Raw genomic sequence first — 20,335 nt, forward strand, 5'->3', positions numbered from 1 at the left:
GCCCTGATGGTTTGGGGTTGATTGCTAAAGAAGGTTGTGGGTCAGAGTTCTGTCGTTGTACGTCATGTGGCCACTGTCTATTTGTATATTTAGTCTCTCACACCCCTCCTCTTCCTCCTCCTGGCAGGGCTGGGATAATTCTTTTTTTAAACAGATTTACTTATTTTTATGTTTTAGTTTTTAGACACAGGGTCTTGCTCTGCTGCCTGGGCAGGAGTGTAGTGGCGTGATCATAGCTCACTGCAGCTTCAACCTCCTGGCTCAAGCGATTCTTCTGCCTCAGCTTCTCGAGTACCTGAGACTACAAACGTGCACGACCACACCCAGTGAATTATTTTTTATTTTGTAGAGATGGGGTCTGCCTATGATACCCAGGCTGGTCTTGAATTCCTTGGCTCAAGCGCTCCTCCCACCTTAGCCCCCCAAAGTTCTGGGAGTACAAGTGTGAGCTACCACGTCCGGCCTGGGATAACTCATTATAAAGCTGGTGAGACCTGGGACCTTCCCAGTAGACAATGGGACAGAGTGACTGACAGGATGAGTTCTGGAGTAGATGGCAGAAATGTACACAGAAGTTTCCCAGAGAAAACTAACTGGATGGAAACAGAGCCTCTCCCTCTTTCTTCTTAGAGAGGATGAGAGTGTCACTGTCTTGGATGCCGTAGCTCCCCAGACCCAACCAGTCCTGCAGGACTTGGCCTTGGAATTCTAGCTGCTGCTGCTTCTTAGGAAGCCCCTGCTGGTCTTCAATCTGCTGCTTCAGACCCAGGACGAAGCTGTTGGGATCGATGGCATAGGCGTGGCTCCCACCATCAGGATTCTTCACGAAGACCTGGATCTCGGGGGGGATGGTCTCCAGCAGATAGATGTGAGTGTGGGAGAAGATCCCATGTTGGGCTAAGGAGCATCTGTTGCTGAGAAGCTTCCTCTCACTGCCAGGAACCTGGAAGGACAGACGCTGCAGGCCAGAGTAGCCCCTCGTCCTCCGGGTTTTCTCTTTAACTTTCCTTATGGGCTCATAAGGGTTCACAATGAGGTTGAAATCTGGGTAACCCCTCTGCTCCACTGTCACATGGATGTCTCGTGCCCTCTGGAAGGGAGAGGGAGAAGGAGAGGTGTTAAGTCCACACTTCTCTGTCTGATGTGCAAATGTTCCCTTCATCTGTCCTTATCTTTGCAATAGTAGCAGCAGCAGCAGCAGCAAATGTGTAGGGAGTGGTAAGCACCTTCCAGGCTGTATACTGAGCACCTTCCATACCCTTAACGCATTTTTTTCTCAGAGCATCTCTATTAGTTGGTGGGTTCTACGGTTATCCCCATGCTATTGATGAGGAAACTGTCTGAGCAGGGTTAAATAATTTGCTGAACACCAATCACATAGGTTGTAATGAGTAGAGCAGATATGTGAAGTGAGGTCAGTCAGACTCCAGAGTCTGTGTTCTCATCACCTCCAGAGGCTACGCTCCAGGGCCTGAGAGCCCCAGGTGGCTGGAGAGCACCTGGAAAATGCTGGAGAGGGTCAGGCCTTTAGCTGATTCTTTCCAGAAGAAATATAAGCCTTGGCCGGGTGCAGTGGCTCACACCTGTATTCCCAGCACTTCGGGAGGCTGAGGAGGGCAGATCACTTGAGGTCAGGAGTTTGAGACCAGCCTGGTCAACATGGCAAAACCCATCTCTACCAAAAAATGCAAAAATTAGCCGGGTGTGGTGGCGTATGCTTGTTGTCCCAGCTACTCAGAAGGCTGAAGTGGGAGAATCTCTTGAACCCAGGAGGTGGAGGTTGCAGTAAGCTGAGATCGTGCCACTGCACTCCAGCCTGGGCAACAGAGGGAGACTCTGTCTCAAAAGAAAAAAAAAAAGAAAGAAAGAAAGAAAGAAATATAAGCCTAGTATTGTCAAGTTTTCTGATTTGTCAAGATAAACAATCTTTGCACAATGTTTTCTGTGTTTGTTTTGTGTTTTGAGACAGGGCCTTGCTCTGTCACCCCAGGCTGCAGTGTGCAGTGGTGCAATCTTAACTCACTGCAGCCTTGACCTCCCAAGCTCAAGTAATCCCCCACCTCAGCCTCCTGAGTAGCTAGGACCACAGGTGTGTTTTTTTTTATTTGGCTTTTTTTTTTTTTTTTTTTGAGACAGAGTCTCACTCTGTTGCCAGGCTGGAGTGCAGTGGCATGATCTTGCTCACTGCAACCTCCACCTCCCAGGTTCAAGTGATTCTCCTGCCTCAGCCTCCCTAGTAGCTGGGACTACAGGCACATGCCACCACACCCAGATAATTTTTTGTATTTTTAGTAGAGATGAGATTTTACCATGTTGGCCAGGATGGTTTCGGTCTCTTGACCTCGTGATCTGCCCGCCTCGGCCTCCCAACGTGCTGGGATTACAGGCGTGAGCCACCGCACCCGGCCAAGTTTTGTATTTTTGGTAGAGATGGGGTTTCACCATGTTGCCTAGGTTGGTCTTGAACTCTTGGGCTCAAGGGATCCGCCCACCTCGGCCTCCCAGAGTGCTGTGATTACAGGTGTGAGCCACCACCCCCAGTCTACAATGGTTTTTATATTCAGGAAAAATCCAGAGGTGTATATTTTCCAGCCCATGGGTGGGCCTCCTCATTTGGCCAGTGGGTTCCCCGTTTATACTCTCTGTACCTTACTGGAGCCTCTGATTCTGCTTCTTCCTTCTGCTCCAAGCAGGTCAGTCTCCTGTTCCTGTACACATCTTGCTCATCCCAGCCTCCCATGCTTTGCCCCCACCATCCTTTATCCTCTGTTCTGAGCATCTGTATCCCCCCCTGGCCTTTAGGGCTCATTTCGACCCCTAACTTTTTAAAGGAATTTTCTCTGGTGACTTTAGTTAGCATTTATTCTGCTTCCAGACCCCCAGAGCCTCTGGTTCTGCTGCCTCTTAGCAGAATGATCTTAGTTAATTAACCTCTCTGAGCCTCAGTTTTCTCTTCTGTAAAATGGCAATAATAGTAATGATGATGACAATAATAAAGATAGTGATAATATTCGACCTTCTTACTTTACAGAATTGCCCGTTAGGATCAACTGAGACAGACCTTGGACAAGAGCTTTGCAAACTAGAAAGTGTGATGTTAATAAAATAGATTTTTGTGATCTCTGCCTATACCATAGGTTTGGCATCACATAATAATATGACTTAGTATTTTTCTTTTTTTGCTTTGTTTTCAGAGTATCTTGTCTTCTCTGGTAATTCTAGCAGTTTTGTGTAAGTTTGTTTCATGGACTTGCTTCCTAACGACATAGGGTGAGTTCTTTGAGAGGGAGGGTCTTGTCTTTTTTTTCTTTTTTCTTTTTTTTGAGACAGAGTTTCCCTCTTGTTGTCCAGGCTGGAGTGCAATGGCACGATCTCAGCTCACTGCAGCCGCTGGCTCCTGGGTTCAAGCGATTCGCCTGCCTCAGCCTCCGGAGTAGCAGGGATTACAGGCACCCACCACCATGGCCGGCTAATTTTGTATTTTTTTAGTAGAGATGGGTTTTTTCCATGTTGGCCAGGCTGGTCTTGAACTCCTGACCTCATGATCCACCTGCCTTGGCCTCCCAAAGTGCTGGGATTACAGGCGTGAGCCACCGCGCCGGGCCAAGCTTCGGGGTCATGCCTTATTTCTGTGCCTGTGTTGTCCCCCAGCCCCCACCCCCTACCCCATCCCCGAGCACAGCAGTGGCACAGAATGGCTGATTGAGCTGATTTGGCTGGACCCAACTCATACAAAGAATGATCAGGAACACGGAACTGATTCTCCAGTAGGTTATGGGGAAAAGAAAGGAAAGGAGAACACGAATTTGAAGGTAAGAAACCCGAGGCTCTGAGAACCAAAGAATTTGTCCAAGTTCACAGAGCCCGTGGGTGGTGCAGCTGGCCCTTTAAACAGTGACTCTGAAGTTCTGTTCTCCATCAGCACAGAACTGAATGAGTAAATACTGAGTAGTTGTCTATCATTCTGAGCTTCAAGCCCTTGACAGCCCAGAGAGGAGCCGTTACCTTCACGTTCCAGCTGGTGACGGGGTTCTCCCTGTTGTCATAGCAACAGACCCGTTTCAGGCACTGGCAGGCCCTCTGAGCGACGATGTCCCATCTGTACCCTTCTGCCACGTTGTGGGTGGGGTCAGCAGGATCCAGGATGATGGGCCTGTAACACAGGAAAAGGGTGCCCAGGTTTGTAATGGTTTGGAAGCCTTCAAGCCAGAAAAAAACCTTCTCAGCAATTGTTTAGTCCAGCCACTGAGCATCGTGATGTCCACATCCTGGAGATGTTCAGGAGGGTCCCAAAACACCGCAGGATGGAGACAATGCTATTTCCAAGAATTCCTATCTGGCCAGGTGCCGTGGCTCACGCCTGTAATCCCAGCACTTTAGGAGGCCGATGCGGGAGGATGGCTTGAGGTCAGGAGCTTGAGAACAGCCTGGCCAACGTGGTGAAACCCTGTCTCTACTAAAAATACAAAAAGTTAGCCAGGTGTGGTGGCGCGTGCCTGTCATCCCAGTTACTCGGGAGGCTGAAGCAGGAGAATTGCTTGAACCTAGGAGGTGGAGGTTGCAGTGAGCCAAGATCGCGCCACCACCCTCCAGCAGCCTGGGAGACCAAGTGAGACTGTTTCCAAAAAAAAAAAAAAAAAAAAAAAAAAGATTTCCTCTTTGGGAGAGCGCCTTAGGTGTTTGCAAGGAATTTGGGGGTAGAATGAGGCCCCAAGAGGCATGATAGAGGAATAACAGATGCCCATTCAGGCAGGGGGCCCTTTACGTTCGGTGTAGGCTTTGCAAGTTTAAGGTCAGAGCTGCTGAATTGCTTTGGATAATAGAAACACCACCGCCACCAACTACTGACATTTATGGAAGAACAAGGTTAAATCCTATGCAAATTAATCTATTTTAATCCTTACAGCAATTCTGTAAGGTAGGGACTGTTATTTTTATTGTTGCGATTGTCCTAGTTTTACAGATCTCCTTAAGTTCTTTTATTTGTTTTGTTTTTTTTGGTTTTTTTTGAGACAGGGTCTCGCTCTGTCACCCAGGCTGGAGTGCAGTGGTGCAATCTCAGCTCACTGCAACCTCCGCCTCCCGGGTTCAGCCAGTTCTCTGCCTCAGCCTCCCGAGTAGCTGGGATTACAGGCATCTGCCACCATGCCCAGCTAATTTTTGTATTTTTAGTAGAGATGGGGTTTAACCATCTTGACAAGGCTGGTCTTGAACTCCTGACCTCATGATCCACCTGCCTCGGCCTTCCAAAGTGTTCGGATTCCAGGCGTGAGCCACCGTGCCCCGCCTAGATCTCCCTGAGTTCTTACAGCCAGTAGATGGGGCTCTTACCCGTCTACCTCCTCAACAGAGCACAGGTTGGGCTGCCCCCAAGAGTCTCTCCTTTCTATAAATATTGAATAAATATTTTAAAGAATATTGGCTTGAAGGGGATCTTGGGCTTGCTTATTAACTTGGGGTGACTGCAAGTCCATGATTAAGACCAGCTCTTTGAACGGGGCGCAGTGGCTCATGCCTGTAATCCCAGCACTTTGGGGGGCCGAGGTGCTCAGATCACTTGACGTCAGGAGTTCAAGACCAGCCTGGACAACATGAAGAAACTCCATCTCTACTAAAAATACAAAAATTAGCAGGGCATGGTGGTGGGCACCTGTAGTCTCAGTTACTTGGGTGGCTGAGGTGGGAGGATAGCTTGAATCCAGGAGGTCGTGGTTGCAGTGAGCCAAGATCGTGCCACTGAACTCCAGCCTAGGTGACAGAGCAAGATTCCATCTAAAAAAAAAAAAAACCCAACAACAACAACAAAGAAACCCAGCACTTTGTACTCTGGGGCTTGGGAGGGAGCTGCGACTTTATCTGTGTAATAGAATGTGACACAGGCTACTGGAATGAACTGGACTTTGGGCTCCAGGCTGGCTCCTGCCAACACTGACTGTTCCCTAAAACAGTCCTGCCTGAAAGTGCCAGGCTGTCCCATGGGATGGGGTCACTGATCTAAAGTGGCTCATTCTGTTGGTTGGCAGGTGGCCCAACACACGGGGTCTGTGTCCTGTGACCAGTAATCAGACTGGTTCCCTCTGGGGTTTGGATATGGGGAGGATGGAGGTCCCTTATACATGGGAGGCAGAGGGGAGCAGGACAGGTGTGGAGAGAGAAGCAGAGGCTGAGGGGAAAAGTGCTGTGGTTCATGAGAGAGAGTGACAGAGAGAGGGAGTCTCAGGTCCTGATGCTTTCTCGATTTTTCTGGGCATGGTTATAATAAATCCTCTTTTCATGAGCGGACCTGGCTTTTCTTCCTTACAAAAGAGACCCAATACTATATAACAGAACATGAAACATTGTGATATTGCTCACACAGGCCCAGAGCTTCTAACATAGGGAATTGTCTGGGTTGGGCTTCCCCTGAAGCAGATCCCCATGTAAGGATTTGGCTGATTTGGAAAGTGATCCCAGGAAGCACGAATAAGGGAGTGAGACAGAGAAGGGAGGGCAGACAACAAAGGGTGGGTATTGAAGTAATTACTACTGTGGTCAACTGGAGGCGATCTTTGGGAAAGAGTATGGAATAGGGCCTAGTGTGGTGGCTCACGCCTGTAATCCCCGCATTTTGGGAGGCCAAGGTGGGTGCATCACCTGAGGTCAGGAGTTTGAGACCAGCCTGGCCAACATGGCAAAGCACTGTCTCTACAAAAATACAAAAATTAGCCAGGTGTGGGTGGTGGGCACCTGTAATCCCAGCTACTCAGAAGCCTGAGGGAGGGGAATCCCTCAAACCCAGGAGGTGGAGGTTGCAGTGTACAGAGGTTGCAGTGAACGGAGATTGAGCCACTGCACTCTACCCTGGGTGACAGAGCAAGACTCTGTCTCAAAAAAAAAAAAAAAAAAAAAAAAAAAAAAAAGAAAGAAAGAAAAAAAAAAAGGGTATGGAATGAGACCCAGATTCCTTCTATCTTTGGGGTGAGGGAGCTGTGGTATTTATCCACCAACTCCCACCGGATCTGGTGAAGGGCTGTTCTCAGAGTGGGTCTGCTGGCAAAGGGATGGAGGTGCCGACAGTTGGAAGTGAAACCAACCTTCCCTAGAATGGTAAAGGCCAAGGGGATATGAATGGGATGCTGAAGCACACGCTCCAATATAAGCATTTACTCAGCATCTGCCAGATGCTAGATATTGTGGATCCTTAACACAGATCTTCTCCAACCCTTGCATCAATCCTGTATCGTATGTTCCAATTTATTCCTGCTTATGGATAAGGGATTGAGGCTCATAGCAGTAGGAAAATGGCTGAGCTGGGATTTAAACTTGAGTCTCCAAGATTCTTTCCATTTTCCCATGCTAGCACCTACAGAGTACTGAAATGGTCTTCAGAGAGCAAGAGGGCCAAGCTAAGGTGGAGGGTGGCTTAGGAAACAAGGAACAGGCTTATACCCGCCCCATGGCCCCCTAATGGCTTTGATAAGCCACCAACTTGAGATGCCAGCTGTGTTGGTGTGGGAGGTCAATGCTCAACTATGGTGGCAGCCTTACTGCTTAATACAGCCAGTCCATAAAATTCTATACCACGTTACACTAGCTCCTCTCTCTTTTTTTTTCTGTGAGATTTGGTGGGCAAACAGTGGTCCAGTACCTCTCTTTTTTGAGCTGTTGTCTGACACAATCCTCAATGATTGCATTCTGGAGTGTGTAGTACTTGGTCCAGTAGATACAGATGACGTCATACTCCCGGAGCAGGTCCATCACAGTGGTGAAGCCTTTGTCCAACATGAAATTCTCATCTTCTTCAGTACCCATTTCCCAGGCATAGATGGTTAGAAGTTCGAGAGCATAGAGAGGGGGCAGATTGGCCCTGGGGGACCTGGCTTTCACATACTGTTGAAAGAGATGGGAAGACAGAGAGAGAGAGAGAGACCCTAAGATTCTGTGTAAGGATGGCGTTGGACCAGAAGCTGAGAAATCCAAGTTCTAGTCCTGGCTCTGCTGCCTACTGGCTGTGTGACCTTGGCCACATCACATTCCATCTGTGGACATAGGTTTGACCATTTTAGAATTAAAGGGCTGAGTTGGTCCATTGGGCTTCAATATGTGCTTGACAGATGTAACTCCTGGAATGAATTTATGAACAGGTGCGAGCAGGCTGTGCTCGGTCACAAGCATCCTAGCCTAACCAGTCCCATTTAAATCTATTGTAATGTATTCAGCTTCTGAGAAATGTTTCTTTAAAGAAAGGAAAGGTTTCCTTAGATAGAGGAAAAAATGGTAATAGTTGAGATTCTGTATGAAGATTGGGGTTGCCTCTCTAGCACACATTCTTTCCCTCCCCATTGCATACTAGCCATGATGTTTGGAAGGGGTTGACCCCCACCCGCAGCTCCAGGATGGACCCTGACTGGCACAGGCCTATCAGCATAAACCTTTCCCCCTTGCAAATGATTGGTTCAAGAGAAGGCATGCGATCTAAGTTGGCTCAACTAGAGTAAAGCCTAGTTCTTTTGTTCAGTGGTTGAAAGAAGAGAAGTCCTCCCATGTGTGAATATGAGGGAAGGAACAGTTGTGGCCACTTTGCCACCAAGAGGGAAACAAGCCAAAGGACCAAGTTGGCATATAGAGGAATGAGAAGCTGAGAGAATGCCAGAGAAACAGAGCCAGTGCCCTCTCCAGTGCCTGAAGCTCCCTCCTTCACGCGCCCCCCCCCCCCCCCCCGCCGACTGTTTAGGGGTTTTCATGAGCTGATAATTCTCTTTATTGTTTAAGCTGGTTTGAGTTGGTTTTTGTATTTTTCTCTTACTTGCAAAAGAAAGCATCTTAACTGATACTGGTCACTTCCTGTGTTAAGAATTTCACTGAGGCCAGGCGCAGTGGCTCATGTCTGTAATCCCAGCATTCTGGGAGGCTGAGGTGGGTGGATCACTTGAGGCCAGAAGTTCGAGACCAGCCTGGACAACATGGTGAAACCCTGTCTCTACTAAAAATACAAAAATTAGCCAGGCGTGGTGGCAGGTGCCTGTAATCCCAGCTACTTGGGAGGTTGAGGTGGGAGAACTGCTTGAACCTGGGAGGAGGAGGTTGCAGTGAACCAAGATTACGCCACTGCACTGCAGCCTGGGCAAGAGTGAGACCTTGTCTCAAAAAAAAAAAAAAACCCCAAAATGAAGAAGAATCTCACTGATAACATTGATACTTAGCCAGAAAGTGAAAATTTTGCTCAAATATTCAGTAGTTTGATATGTGGAAGTAAAATGGACATATTTTCCTATGGCCATCATATATGAATATTAGATCACATCCCAAGGTCAGAGGAAAAAAACTATAACACTTTGGCCTTGAGACAAACACAGAATCATCTCGTATAATTCTCATCTCCCAAATAAATGAAACTTTAGGCCTTTCCTACAAGTCACTGACTTGCTAACAGAAAAACTTTATCCCTGACTTTAGAAATTCAATTTTGAATTAAAATTTATTTGTAAGGCCAGGTGCAGTGGCTCACGCCTGTAATCCCAGCACTTTGGGAGGCCAAGGTGGGCGGACCATGAGGTCAGGAGACCGAGACCATCCTGGCTAACACGGTGAAACCCCGTCTCTACTAAAAATACAAAAAACTAGCCGGGCGTGATGGTGGGCGCCTGTAGTCCCAGCTACTCGGGAGGCTGAAGCAGGAGAATGATGTGAACCCGGGAGGCGGAGCTTGCTGTGAGCCAAGATCGTGCCACTGCACTCCAGCCTGGGCGACAGAGCAAGACTGCGTCTCAAAAATATAAATAAATAAATAAATTAATTAATTAATTTATAATTTGTTTTGTAACTTTTTGTGAATTCATACTTAACACTCAAATTTGTAAACCATAACTAATAACATTATAATTTTGTTAGAAATTTAAACCATGGTAATATAACTTATTTTCTCCAATACTAGTGAAATGTTATATTCTTAAAACTTAGATGATATATAAAATGTAGGATGCCTGTAATCAGTAAGATGTAAGCCTTAGTGAATGGATAAAAACATTACCCAGCTCAACTTACTTTACCTCCTGGCTCAAGTGATCCTTCCACCTCAGCCTCTCAAGCAGCTGGGACTACAGGAACCCACCACCACCCCCAGCTAATTTTTTAATGTTTGTATTTTTTGTAGAGACGGGGGTTTCACCATGTTGCTCAGGCTGGTCTTGAACCCTTGGGCTCAAGTGATCCTCCTACCTCAGCCTCCTAAAGTGCTGAAATTACAGGTGTGAGCTACCACATTTGGCCAGTAATTGTTTTTTCTTTAAATCCCTATTACATTTTATTTTTATTTTATTTTATTTTATTTTTTTTAATTTTTTAATTTTTTATTTTTTTTGAGACAGAGTCTCACGCTGTTGCCGAGGCTGGAGTGCAGTGGCATGATCTCGGCTCACTGCAAGCTCTGCCTTGCGGGTTCACACCATTCTCCTGCCTCAGCCTCCCAAGTAGCTGGGACTACAGGTGCCCGCCACCATGCCTGGCTAATTTTTTGTATTTTTAGTAGAGATAGGGTTTCACCGTGTTAGCCAGGATGGTCTCGATCTCCTGACCTCGTGATCTGCCCGCCTCAGCCTCTCAAAGTGCTGGGATTACAGGCATGAGCCATCATGCCTGGCCTATTTTATTTTTATTGGATCAAATCTTTCCTTCTGCTGTCTGATTCCCTTGTAACTTCTCTGCAAGTTTTATATAATAAATGATTTTTGTCTCTGAGTTCTGTTTTGTAGTTGGAGTTTCCATTGATTATCTTGGGGGCAGATCTTGTTTCCAAAACTGACTGAAATGCTGCCTGAGAAACGTCCCTGAGGGCTGTTTACACTCACACATGCCCTCTTTTCGACTCCTGGGTTGGAATTAAAAAAATCCTTCCTCTTGTTGGGCCCTAACCTGCTGTGATTAATGGCCACGGTACCTGGCGAAGTTGACATCTGCCAGTCCTAGACTGTAATTGAAGGGTAACAAGAACTTGTGGGGTGGGTGTGGTGGCTTGTGCCTGTAATCCCAGCTCTTTGGGAGGCCAGAGTGGGAGGATCGCTTGAGACCATTTCAAAACCAGGCTGGTCAACATAGTGAGACCCTGTCTCTACAAAAGAAATATTAAAAAATTAGCCAGGCATGGTTGTGTGTGCCTGTAGTCCCAGTTACATAGGAGGCTAAGGTGGGAGGACCGCTTGAGCCAGGGAGGTCTTGATCCAGGGAGGTGGAGGCTACAGTGAGTGGTGATCGCACCACCGCACTCCAGCCTGGACAACAAAGCAAGACCCTGTCTCAATAAATGAATAAATAAAATAAAATAAAAAGAACGAGTTTACTGAAATACTGTAGAGTACCTATTTTTCTCCTTCCTTCTGTTTCTTTCTCCTCTTCCTCCTCCTCTCTTCCTTTTCCACCTTCTTCACTGACGGTTTCACTTTACATTTCAAAAGACTAGCATTCTCTCCCTCTCTACCTGCTTCCATTTCCCCTGGGTGCAGTTTCCTGAGATGAAAATCAGGCCCTGTCTTTCCTCCCCACCCTCCTCCCTCTCCTTGCCCCCACCATCCTGGCAGCCCCCTCACCTGCTGGTACCAGTGTTTCACCAGGCGCAGGAGGCTCTTCAGCTTAGTTGGCCGATGTTTCACGAAATTTCTCTGCAGCTCGCTGAAGGATGGGGAGAAATTTCCAGGACCACCACAGGCCTTGATCAGGCTCACATAGATCTCAGGGGGTGGCTGGGAGTTGGGAAGAGAAGGCCCTGAGGAGTGAGGGAGCAAAGGGAGAGATTGGGGATTGAGGAAGCCGGAGGGTGGTAAGTAGTATTTTGGGGAGAGCCTGCTTATACGTTGGAGTTATCCCTCCAGGGACACTTGAGACCTCGTATCTACAGAAACCAAAGGTTTGCCTTGTCTAACTGTCCTTTTTGTGAAATTCTTACTCTCGAGAACCAACATTGGGCTTTCCATGCATCAGGCCCCTCCTATTGTCCTCCCTGAATGTCCTCAATGTCCCTCATTTTCTTTAACGTCTGTTTTGGATCTCTTTCAACACTCATAGGGAGGCCGGGCGCAGTGGCTCATGACTGTAATCCCAGCATTTTGGGAGGCTGAGGTAGGCAGATCACCTGAGGTTAGGAGTTTGAAACCAGCCTGGCCAAGATGGCGAAACCGCATCTCTACTAAAAATACAAAAATTAGCTGGGCATGGCATGGTGGTGGGCACCTGTAATCCCAGCTACTTGGGAGGCTGAGGCTGGAGAATTGCTTGAACCCTGGAGGCGGAGGCTGCAGTGAGCCGAGATCGCGCCACTGCACTCCAGCCTGGGCGACAGAGCGAGACTCCGTCTCAAAAAAAACCAAAAACTCATAGGGAGAACCAGTTCCATGGTACACATCACTGAGACATCCCAGCACTCTCTTCCTTGCTAAAATCAGATCCTGTCTCTTACACCTTCTCCCAAGAGCTACTCCGCGCAGCCGGCCACTGCAGCTGATAGAGTTAGCACATGAGATGAAACCTCTAGGGTCTGGGCTTGCAGCACATAGGTTTTACCTCAAACACCTAGGACTCTGCCCGAGGACAAACAACAGGGCCAGTGAGTTAGTGCTCCCGAAGCAGCCCCCAACCGGTGACGGCTGGGAAGCTGGTGAGTAAGCGCTCCAGCCTCCCACTTGGGATCCCGCGGAGGCACATTCGTAACGTGACTGCGAGTTCTCCCAGGACGTGAAGCTGAGGGTGGTGACTTGCCCACGGATGCATGTTGTATTGAATTCTTGCCTTTCCCATCTCAATTCCATACTTCCCTACCAGTGCTTCCTGGGATGAACACCCAAATAAACTGCTTGTCCTCACATCCATGTCTTAGGATCTGCTTCTAGAAAACGCAGTGACAGACCCCCCCCCCCCACTTTTAGCTCCTTCCCCTCACTGGGTGTCAGAGCCCCCTGAATGTTCTTTCCCCAGAAAGTCACTTCCTGAGCACTCTTTCTGTGGTTATCCAGGCCACCGTTTGCATCATTTGCAATCATCTTTTTTTTTTTTTTTTTTTTTGTGACAGAGTCTTGCTCTGTCGACCAGGCTGGAGTGCAGTGGCTCAATCTTGGCTCACTGCAACCTCCACCTCCAGGGTTCAAGTGATTCTCTGCCTCAGCCTCCTGAGTAGCTGGGATTACAGGCAACCACCACCACACCCAGCTAATTTTTTTTAATTTTTAGTACAGATGGGGTTTCACCATCTTGGCGAGGCTGGTCTTGAACTCCTGACCTTGTGATCCACCTGCCTTGGCCTCCCAAGGTGCTGGGATTACAAGCGTGAGCCACCACGCCCAGCCGGCAATCATGTATTTATCTCTGCAATTCTTTGGTCAATTTCTGTATTTCAAGTTAAGCGACATGATAGCCAGAGTTGGGTTAATCCTGTGCACTGCAATAACCCAGCCCTGAGCATAGGACACAGATGGAATGAATAAATGTGGGTGTGTGCACATGGCCATGAGTAAAGGTGAGACACTGGGAAGTCTCCTGGGGTGGGCAAGTGTGTGAGTTGGGTGGGCTTCCCCTCCCCTTACCCAGGGCTCTGTAGGCAGGCACGATGGTGACCGTGATGGGCTCCGCAGTCCCCCTGGTCTGGATGGTGAGGACAAGAGCACTGGGGACTCTCTGCTCCACCCTCAGGTCCTCGAGCCCGAGGGCCAGCAGGTCCTGGCTTTGCCACATGGTTTTCCGTATCAGCCTCAGAACTTCTTGGTGGTGCTTAGCTACCTCCTGGAAGCTATGGAAACAGCTCAGAAACGCCACCAGCTCCACCTCTCTGGTGCTCCTGAGAACCGTGCCATTCCCGAAGGAGCCCACCTGCAGAACACAGAGCCGTCACCCTGAGGCCCACTGCCATGTGCCAGGCAACCCCTGCAGCACTTCACATGCACGGTCTCACTGAATGCTCACCACCCGCTGAGGGATGGGTAGTGGGTGGTACTGATACCCACACTTTACAGGTGAGAAAACTGAGATGTCTGGAGGATCTCGAGACATGGGATCGAGAAATGGGGCAGCCTGAAAAAGATCTTGACTCTTCCCTGTTTCTTAGCTGGGTAAATGTTCTGACTCCTAAGACCTTCATCTGTAAAATGAAAGCAATGGTGGAACATGAGTCACCGGGCCACTGGGAGGATCAGATGAAATAATGTATACCAAGGGTTTGGTGGGGTGCCTGGCACACAGGAAGTCAGCAATAGGTTTCTCTTTCTCCTCATTAGTCATTTGTCCTGGGTCTTGCAGTTTGCAGCCCTCAGAGCCCAGTCTTTTTTTTTTTTTTGAGACAGGGTTTTACTCCCATTGCCCAGGTTGGACTGCAGTGGTGCGATCTTGGCTCAAGCGATCCTCCTACCTCAGTCTCCCAAGTAGCTAAGACTACAGGCATGTGCCACCATGCCTGGCTAACTTTTGTGTTTTTTTGTAGAGATAGGATTTTGCCATATTGCCCAGGCTGGTCTCTAACTCCTGGACTCAAGCGATTTGCCCCCTTGGATGCCCCAAATGCCCAGCTTCTTATCTACTACACTGCATTGCTTCTGAGACCCAGTCTTCTTATCCACAGAGTAAGGCCAACTCCAGAGGAATGGTAGCATCTACTCCTATAGGGTTGTTTGAGGATCCTGGGGGTGGTGGTGGGGCTGAATAATTTCATGACATTATAAAGCAAGGAGCAAGTTTGCCTGGTGGATTTATGAGCCACAGGCTGTGAAATGGGGCAGCCTGAAAAAGATCTTTACTCTTCTCTGTTTCCTAGATGGATAAATATTCTGACTTCTAAGACCTTCATCTGTAAAATGAAAGTAATGGTGGAACAAGAGTCACTGGGCTACTGGGAGGATCAGATGAAATAACGTATGTCAAGCGTTTGGTGGGGTGCCTGGCACACAGGAAGTCAGCAATACGTTTCTCTTTCTCCTCATTATCCAGCTGACTTAGACAATCCCTTCTGCTGCCGGGGTGTCAGTTTTCCCCCTTAGTAACGGAAGGAGGTTGAGAAGGGATTTTTTGATGTTTTGAGATTCTAGATGAGCTCTCCAGGCCCTGTTGCCTCTGGTATGCAAAGCCCCACAACTCTCTGGCCGCCTCTCCCGCTCATTCCGTGTCTGCAGGCGGAATTGCTACGGAGGCACCAGACCCCCAGTGGGCTACTTTTCCTGGTGGATGGAGTCACTGCACATGAATCAGATTCTAGCTGTTGCTGGATGATATAACATGCCCTGTGTGACATGAGCACGGATGCTGGATGACATGAGCACGCCCTGTGTCCGGCACCCCTGAGAGCCCTGTGTACATATTATCCCTTTTAATCTTTACTTCCCAGCCAGGCACCGTGGCTCACACCTGTAATCCCAGCACTTTGGGAGGCCAAATTGGGCAGATCATGAGGTCAGGAGTTCGAGACCAGCCTGGCCAACATGGTAAAACCCCGTCTCTACTAAAAATACAAAAATTAGCCAGGTGTGGTGGTGTGTGCCTATAATCCAACCTACTGGGGAGGCTGAGGCAGGAGAATCACTTGAACCCAGGAGGCAGAGGATGTGGTGAGCTGAGATCTCGCTACTGCACTCCAGCCTGGGTGACACAGTGAGACTCCATCTAAACCACTCCCCCCCAAAAAAAACCCTTCACTTCCTGTATTGAGGTGGGTACTAGGAGAATTATTTCCAATTGTACAGATGAGAAGACTGAGGCAATGGGGAGCTTGCCATGGTCTCCCAGCCAGGAGGCAGCGGAGTTAGAGAAAGAGCCAGAACTCAAGTAGTGCGTGGTTCTTCTGCCTCTTTCTTCCTCGTGACCCAAGGCTGTGAGCCAGTCCCTGCTTCCAAGGGATCACAGGCATTCAGACCCAGCACCTCCACCCCCTGGGAGAGGGCTGGAGATGGCACCCTGTGTGTGAATGAAGGACACGTTCCCCCCAAAGGCCAGTCTAGACTTCCCTTTCTTTTTGAGACAAGGTCTTGGTCTGTTGCCCAGGCTGGAGTGCAATGGCACGATCTTCACTCACTGAAGCCTCGACCTCCTGGGCTTAAGCAATCCTCCCACCTCAGCCTCCCGAGTAGCTGGAACTACAGGCATGCACCACCACGCCCAGCTAATTTTTTATACATTTTTTGCAGAGTCGGGGGTCTCACATTTTGCCCAGGCTGGTCTCGAATTCCTGGGCTCAAGCAGTCCTCCCACCTTGGCCTCCCAAAGTGCTGGGATTACAGGAGTGAGCCACTGTGCCTGGCCTAGACTTCCCACTGCCTTTCCCACTGGTGAGATCCAGGCAGAGAGAAAAGAACACATCCAGAACATGCTTCCTGATTTGCTTTGGTTTTAAACGTATTTAAGCACAATTCATTTGAAGACAAGCATTCCCTTATGTGGACCAGCTCCACTCACTAGATTTTCAGAGGGTGGGGAAAGGGAGGGTTTAGACTCGAAATAAGATATATTATTCCTCATTAGTCACGGCTCTCTGGGGATTGCTACCATTTAGTTATTTCAAGAGAAGTGGCTATGATGTGCAGGAAGAATTTGAGGCTTGGGTAAATAGCATTTCCTGCCGTAAAAACTCATTCTTGGCTGGGTGCAGTGGTTCACACCTGTAATCCCAGCATTTGGGGAGGCTGAGTTGGGTGGATCACTTGAGGTCAGGAGTTCGAGACCAGCCTGGTCAACATGGTGAAACCCCATCTCTACTAAAAATACAAAGATTAGCCAGGCGTGGTGGCGTGCACACACACAAAAATAAACTTATTCTTGTAGCATCCTCCTCTTACCAGACATTCCTTATTCCCTCCACTTTGTTCTCAAGGTTGTTGGGGAGGGGGTGGTCTGGGAGGGTCTGCCAGAGTCAAACATGAGTCCCAGGCCCAGAAGAAAGCTTGGCAAGAATTCTAATGATGCTTCTGTTTGTGAGCATTGATCAAGCATGAATCATTGAGTCTGCATTGCCCCACTGGCTTGGTGAAGGAGAAATGATGATGCCCCAGTCACAGATGAGAAGATTGTGGGTTTGAGAAATAAGAGTGGGAAGGTCAAAGCCACACAGCTGGTAAGGGAGGAAGTGAAGAGTCTGTCTAGTATCAAAATTTGTGGTTTCTCACTTCTAAATTGTATAGCTTCAGGCTTCATATGCTGGGGATAGGTGCAAAGAACGGATAGGGGCCCAGGGCTTCTAGATCCCTCTGTGAGTTGGTTGCCCCTAGAGAGAGAACTTGAGCACTGGGCTGGGAGTCAGGGGTCCTAATTCTAGTATTGCCTTTGCCACCAACTCGCTGTGTGACCTTGGGATATCTCTCCCCTCTCTGTGCCCCAGTTTACTTAATTATTTAAGTGAGTCATTGGTTAGACTGTCTGATTCTCCAAAGCCTTTCTAGCTCTGACCCTCTTGAATTTTGATCTTAACTAGCACAGGAGGTGGCATGAAACAGCTGGAGGAAGGGCTTGGGGAAAAATCTCAGTGAGGGGGGCTTGGGTTCCTTGAGTCAAGTTCAAATCCTAGCTTCAACACTGTGTGACCTTGGACAAGTCATCTCACCTCTCTGAGCCTCCATTAAAAAATCATTTTAGTCCGGGCGCAGTCTCTCACTGTAATCCCAGCACTTTGGGAGGCCAAGGAGGGTGGATCACGAGGTCAGGTGATCAAGACCATCCTAGCCAATACGGTAAAACCCCATCTCTACGAAAACACAAAAAATTAGCCAGGTGTGGTGGTAGGCATGTGTCGTCCCAGCTACTTGGGAGACTGAGGCAAGGAAATCGCCTGAACCCGGGAGGCGGGGGTTGCAGTGAGCTAAGATTGTGCCACTGCACTCCAGCCTGGCGACAGAGCAAAACTTAATCTCAAAAAAAAAAAAAAAAGAAAAAGAAAAAAAATCATTTTATTGGACGGCCAGACATGGTGGCTCACATCTGTAATTCCAGCACTTTGGGAGGCCAAGGTGGGCATATTCTTGATCCCAGGAGTTCGAGACCAGCATGGGCAACATTGGTGAAACCCTGTCTCTACAAAAAATACAAAAATTAGCTGGGCATGGTGGTGCATGCCTGTAATCCCAAGCTACTTAGGAGGCTAAGGATCACCTGAGCCCAGGGAGATCGAAGCTACAGTGAGCGGTGATTGTGCCACTGCACTCCAGCCTGGGTGACAGAGCGAGACTCTGTCTCTAAAAAAAAAAAAAAGTCATTTTATTATAAAAAAGTTAAAACATATAGAAAAGTAGAAAGATGATACAACTAACACTCATATATCCAACTAGTTGATTCAACAAGTCTAAATTCCTGCTACATTTGCTTAATGTAAGCCACGTTAAAGTAAATTACAGGCACCAAGGAACGTTGTCCCTAAAATACTCTGGTGTTCGTGTCCAAACAAAAGAGAACATTCTCCCTGATAACCACAAGACTACTGTTACACCTAACAAAATCAACAATGATTTCCTGTATCACACATATATATATATAGTATCTGATATCTCGGCCATATGGAAATTTCCCAGTTGTTCCCAAACTGTATTTTACAGATGGTTCATTCACACCAGGATCCAACCACAGACCTTGCGTTGTATTGGTTCTGAGCCTCCATTTTGCTAATCTGTAAACTGGGAAAAGAATAGCACCTATCTCACAGGGTGCAAGAATTAGAGATAGTGTATGTTAAGAGGTTAGGCTAGCGAGCCCCCAGATGTGAACTATTATTACTAGAGTCATTCTGCTCCAGGCAGCGGTGCAGTGGGGCGTAGACAGCGAGGTGGGATGGGGTGTTCTGCAACGTCATCAGCATGGGTTAGGGATAAGGAGGACAGGGGTCCCCAGCATCTTCAGGGACGTGGACTCTGATACTGGGTTTTGTCCTGTGTGGGGGCTGGAGGACCCCAGTCTTACCTTGATTACCTTCAGCACCTGCATATCCTGGTCCAGCCCACGCTTTCCCTGGAAATGCTCCTGCCTCAGAAACTCCTCCACGGTCCGCACAGCATCTAGAACCTCCTCCTTCCACTCCCGGTGGGGCTGCAGCCACTGAGCCACGAAGGAGTCCAGCCTGGAGGCTGGCGTGCTGTACAGTTCCTGCAGCAGTGCCATCTCTGTCCCGAGAGTACCACTGCTGGGCAAATATATAGCCGGGCAGATATATAGCCAGGCACCTACCTAGCTCCCTGGCACACACCTCCTTTTTTAAGGCAGCTCCTCCTCAACTGCCCTCCGGTGCTCTATGGGATGAAGCTCCTAGCAGAGAGGAAACTAGGTGTGATGGGCTGACTCCAGGTCCCCCTTCTTGGAGACCCCCTTGCTGCAGGAGGGGCACAGGAGGACGCTGGGCTGAGGCTGGAATGTCTGGGGCCACCTTAACAGGTTGGCCGTCTAGTCAGTCTCTGCTGTCAGTTTCGATTCTCAATTTTTAGAGTTCCCTTTTATGATGTTTGGAAACTGAAATTGGATAGTGTTTGACCCCAGAGGCGGCAACTTGCCCAGTAGGTTAGAGTTGGATAGTGGTTAGCCAATTCAGCTGCTTAAATCTGTCTAAGGAAATTGAGGCTTGGGAATGGAAGGGACTCACTCACGTTCAGGTGATGGAGTGAGAATCTGGAGCCCAAGATAACAGACTGGGAATTCTAGCTACCCTGTGCCAGACTCCAGCCTCTCTGGCCCTCACACTCACTATTCATAGAGTGAGTTTTTTGTTGTTTTTTTTTTTATTTTTTATTTATTTATTTTGACAGGGTCTTGCTCTGTTGCCCAGGCTGGAGTGCAGTGGTGCGATCTCAGCTCGCTGCAACCTCTGCCTCACGGGTTCAAGTGATTCTCCTGCCTCAGCCTCCCGAGTAGCTGGGACTACAGACATGTGCCACCACGCCCGGCTAATTTTTTTTTGTATTTTTAGTAGAGACAGGTTCTCACCATGTTGGTCAGGCTGGTCTCAAACTCCTGACCTCAAATGATCTGCTCACCTCGGCCTCTCACAGTGCTGGGATTACAGCGTGAGCCACCGTGCCCGGCCCATAGCGTGGGTTTAACAGGTATTACGATTCACGCACTGAACCAAGAAGTTCATGCATTGAGCCAGGAAGACAAAATAAGATGAGGTTCCTGTTCCAAGGGGGCTCCCAGAACGGCGGGGGAGACATAGAAAAAAGAGACTTCAAAAGTCCAGTGCGATGTATGTTAAGTAGGAAGAAAGCATGAAAATTTGGTGGGAAGCCAGCAGATGAGTTTCGTTTGGTGTTAGCAGACACCTGCTCGAGAAGAATCTTAAAGACCAGGGATCTGGGCCGGGCATGATGGCTCATGCCTGTAGTCCCAGCACTTTGGGAGGCCAAGGTGAGAGGATCACTTG

The 20,335-nt window shown here is 48.4% G+C and overlaps 2 protein-coding genes across 2 annotated transcripts in view; one reads left to right on the forward strand and one right to left on the reverse strand.

Annotated features, from left to right (window-relative positions):
- The window catches only part of P2RX4 (purinergic receptor P2X 4), a 341,582-nt gene that overhangs the window by 92,780 nt on the left and 228,467 nt on the right, over positions 1–20,335 (forward strand). The window lies entirely within an intron of this gene.
- OASL (2'-5'-oligoadenylate synthetase like) lies at positions 323–19,407 on the reverse strand. The gene is made up of 6 exons (XM_050748057.1): positions 18,886–19,407; positions 13,548–13,830; positions 11,562–11,737; positions 7,628–7,869; positions 4,006–4,153; positions 323–1,090 (listed from the first exon to the last, which is right to left on the reverse strand). The coding sequence occupies exons 1-6, from the start codon at positions 19,081–19,083 to the stop codon at positions 590–592; spliced, it is 1,548 nt and encodes a 515-aa protein (XP_050604014.1). The 5' UTR covers positions 19,084–19,407; the 3' UTR covers positions 323–589.

Source organism: Macaca thibetana, chromosome 11 (assembly GCF_024542745.1).
Source record: "Macaca thibetana thibetana isolate TM-01 chromosome 11, ASM2454274v1, whole genome shotgun sequence".
In the NCBI taxonomy this organism is placed as follows: domain Eukaryota; kingdom Metazoa; phylum Chordata; class Mammalia; order Primates; family Cercopithecidae; genus Macaca; species Macaca thibetana.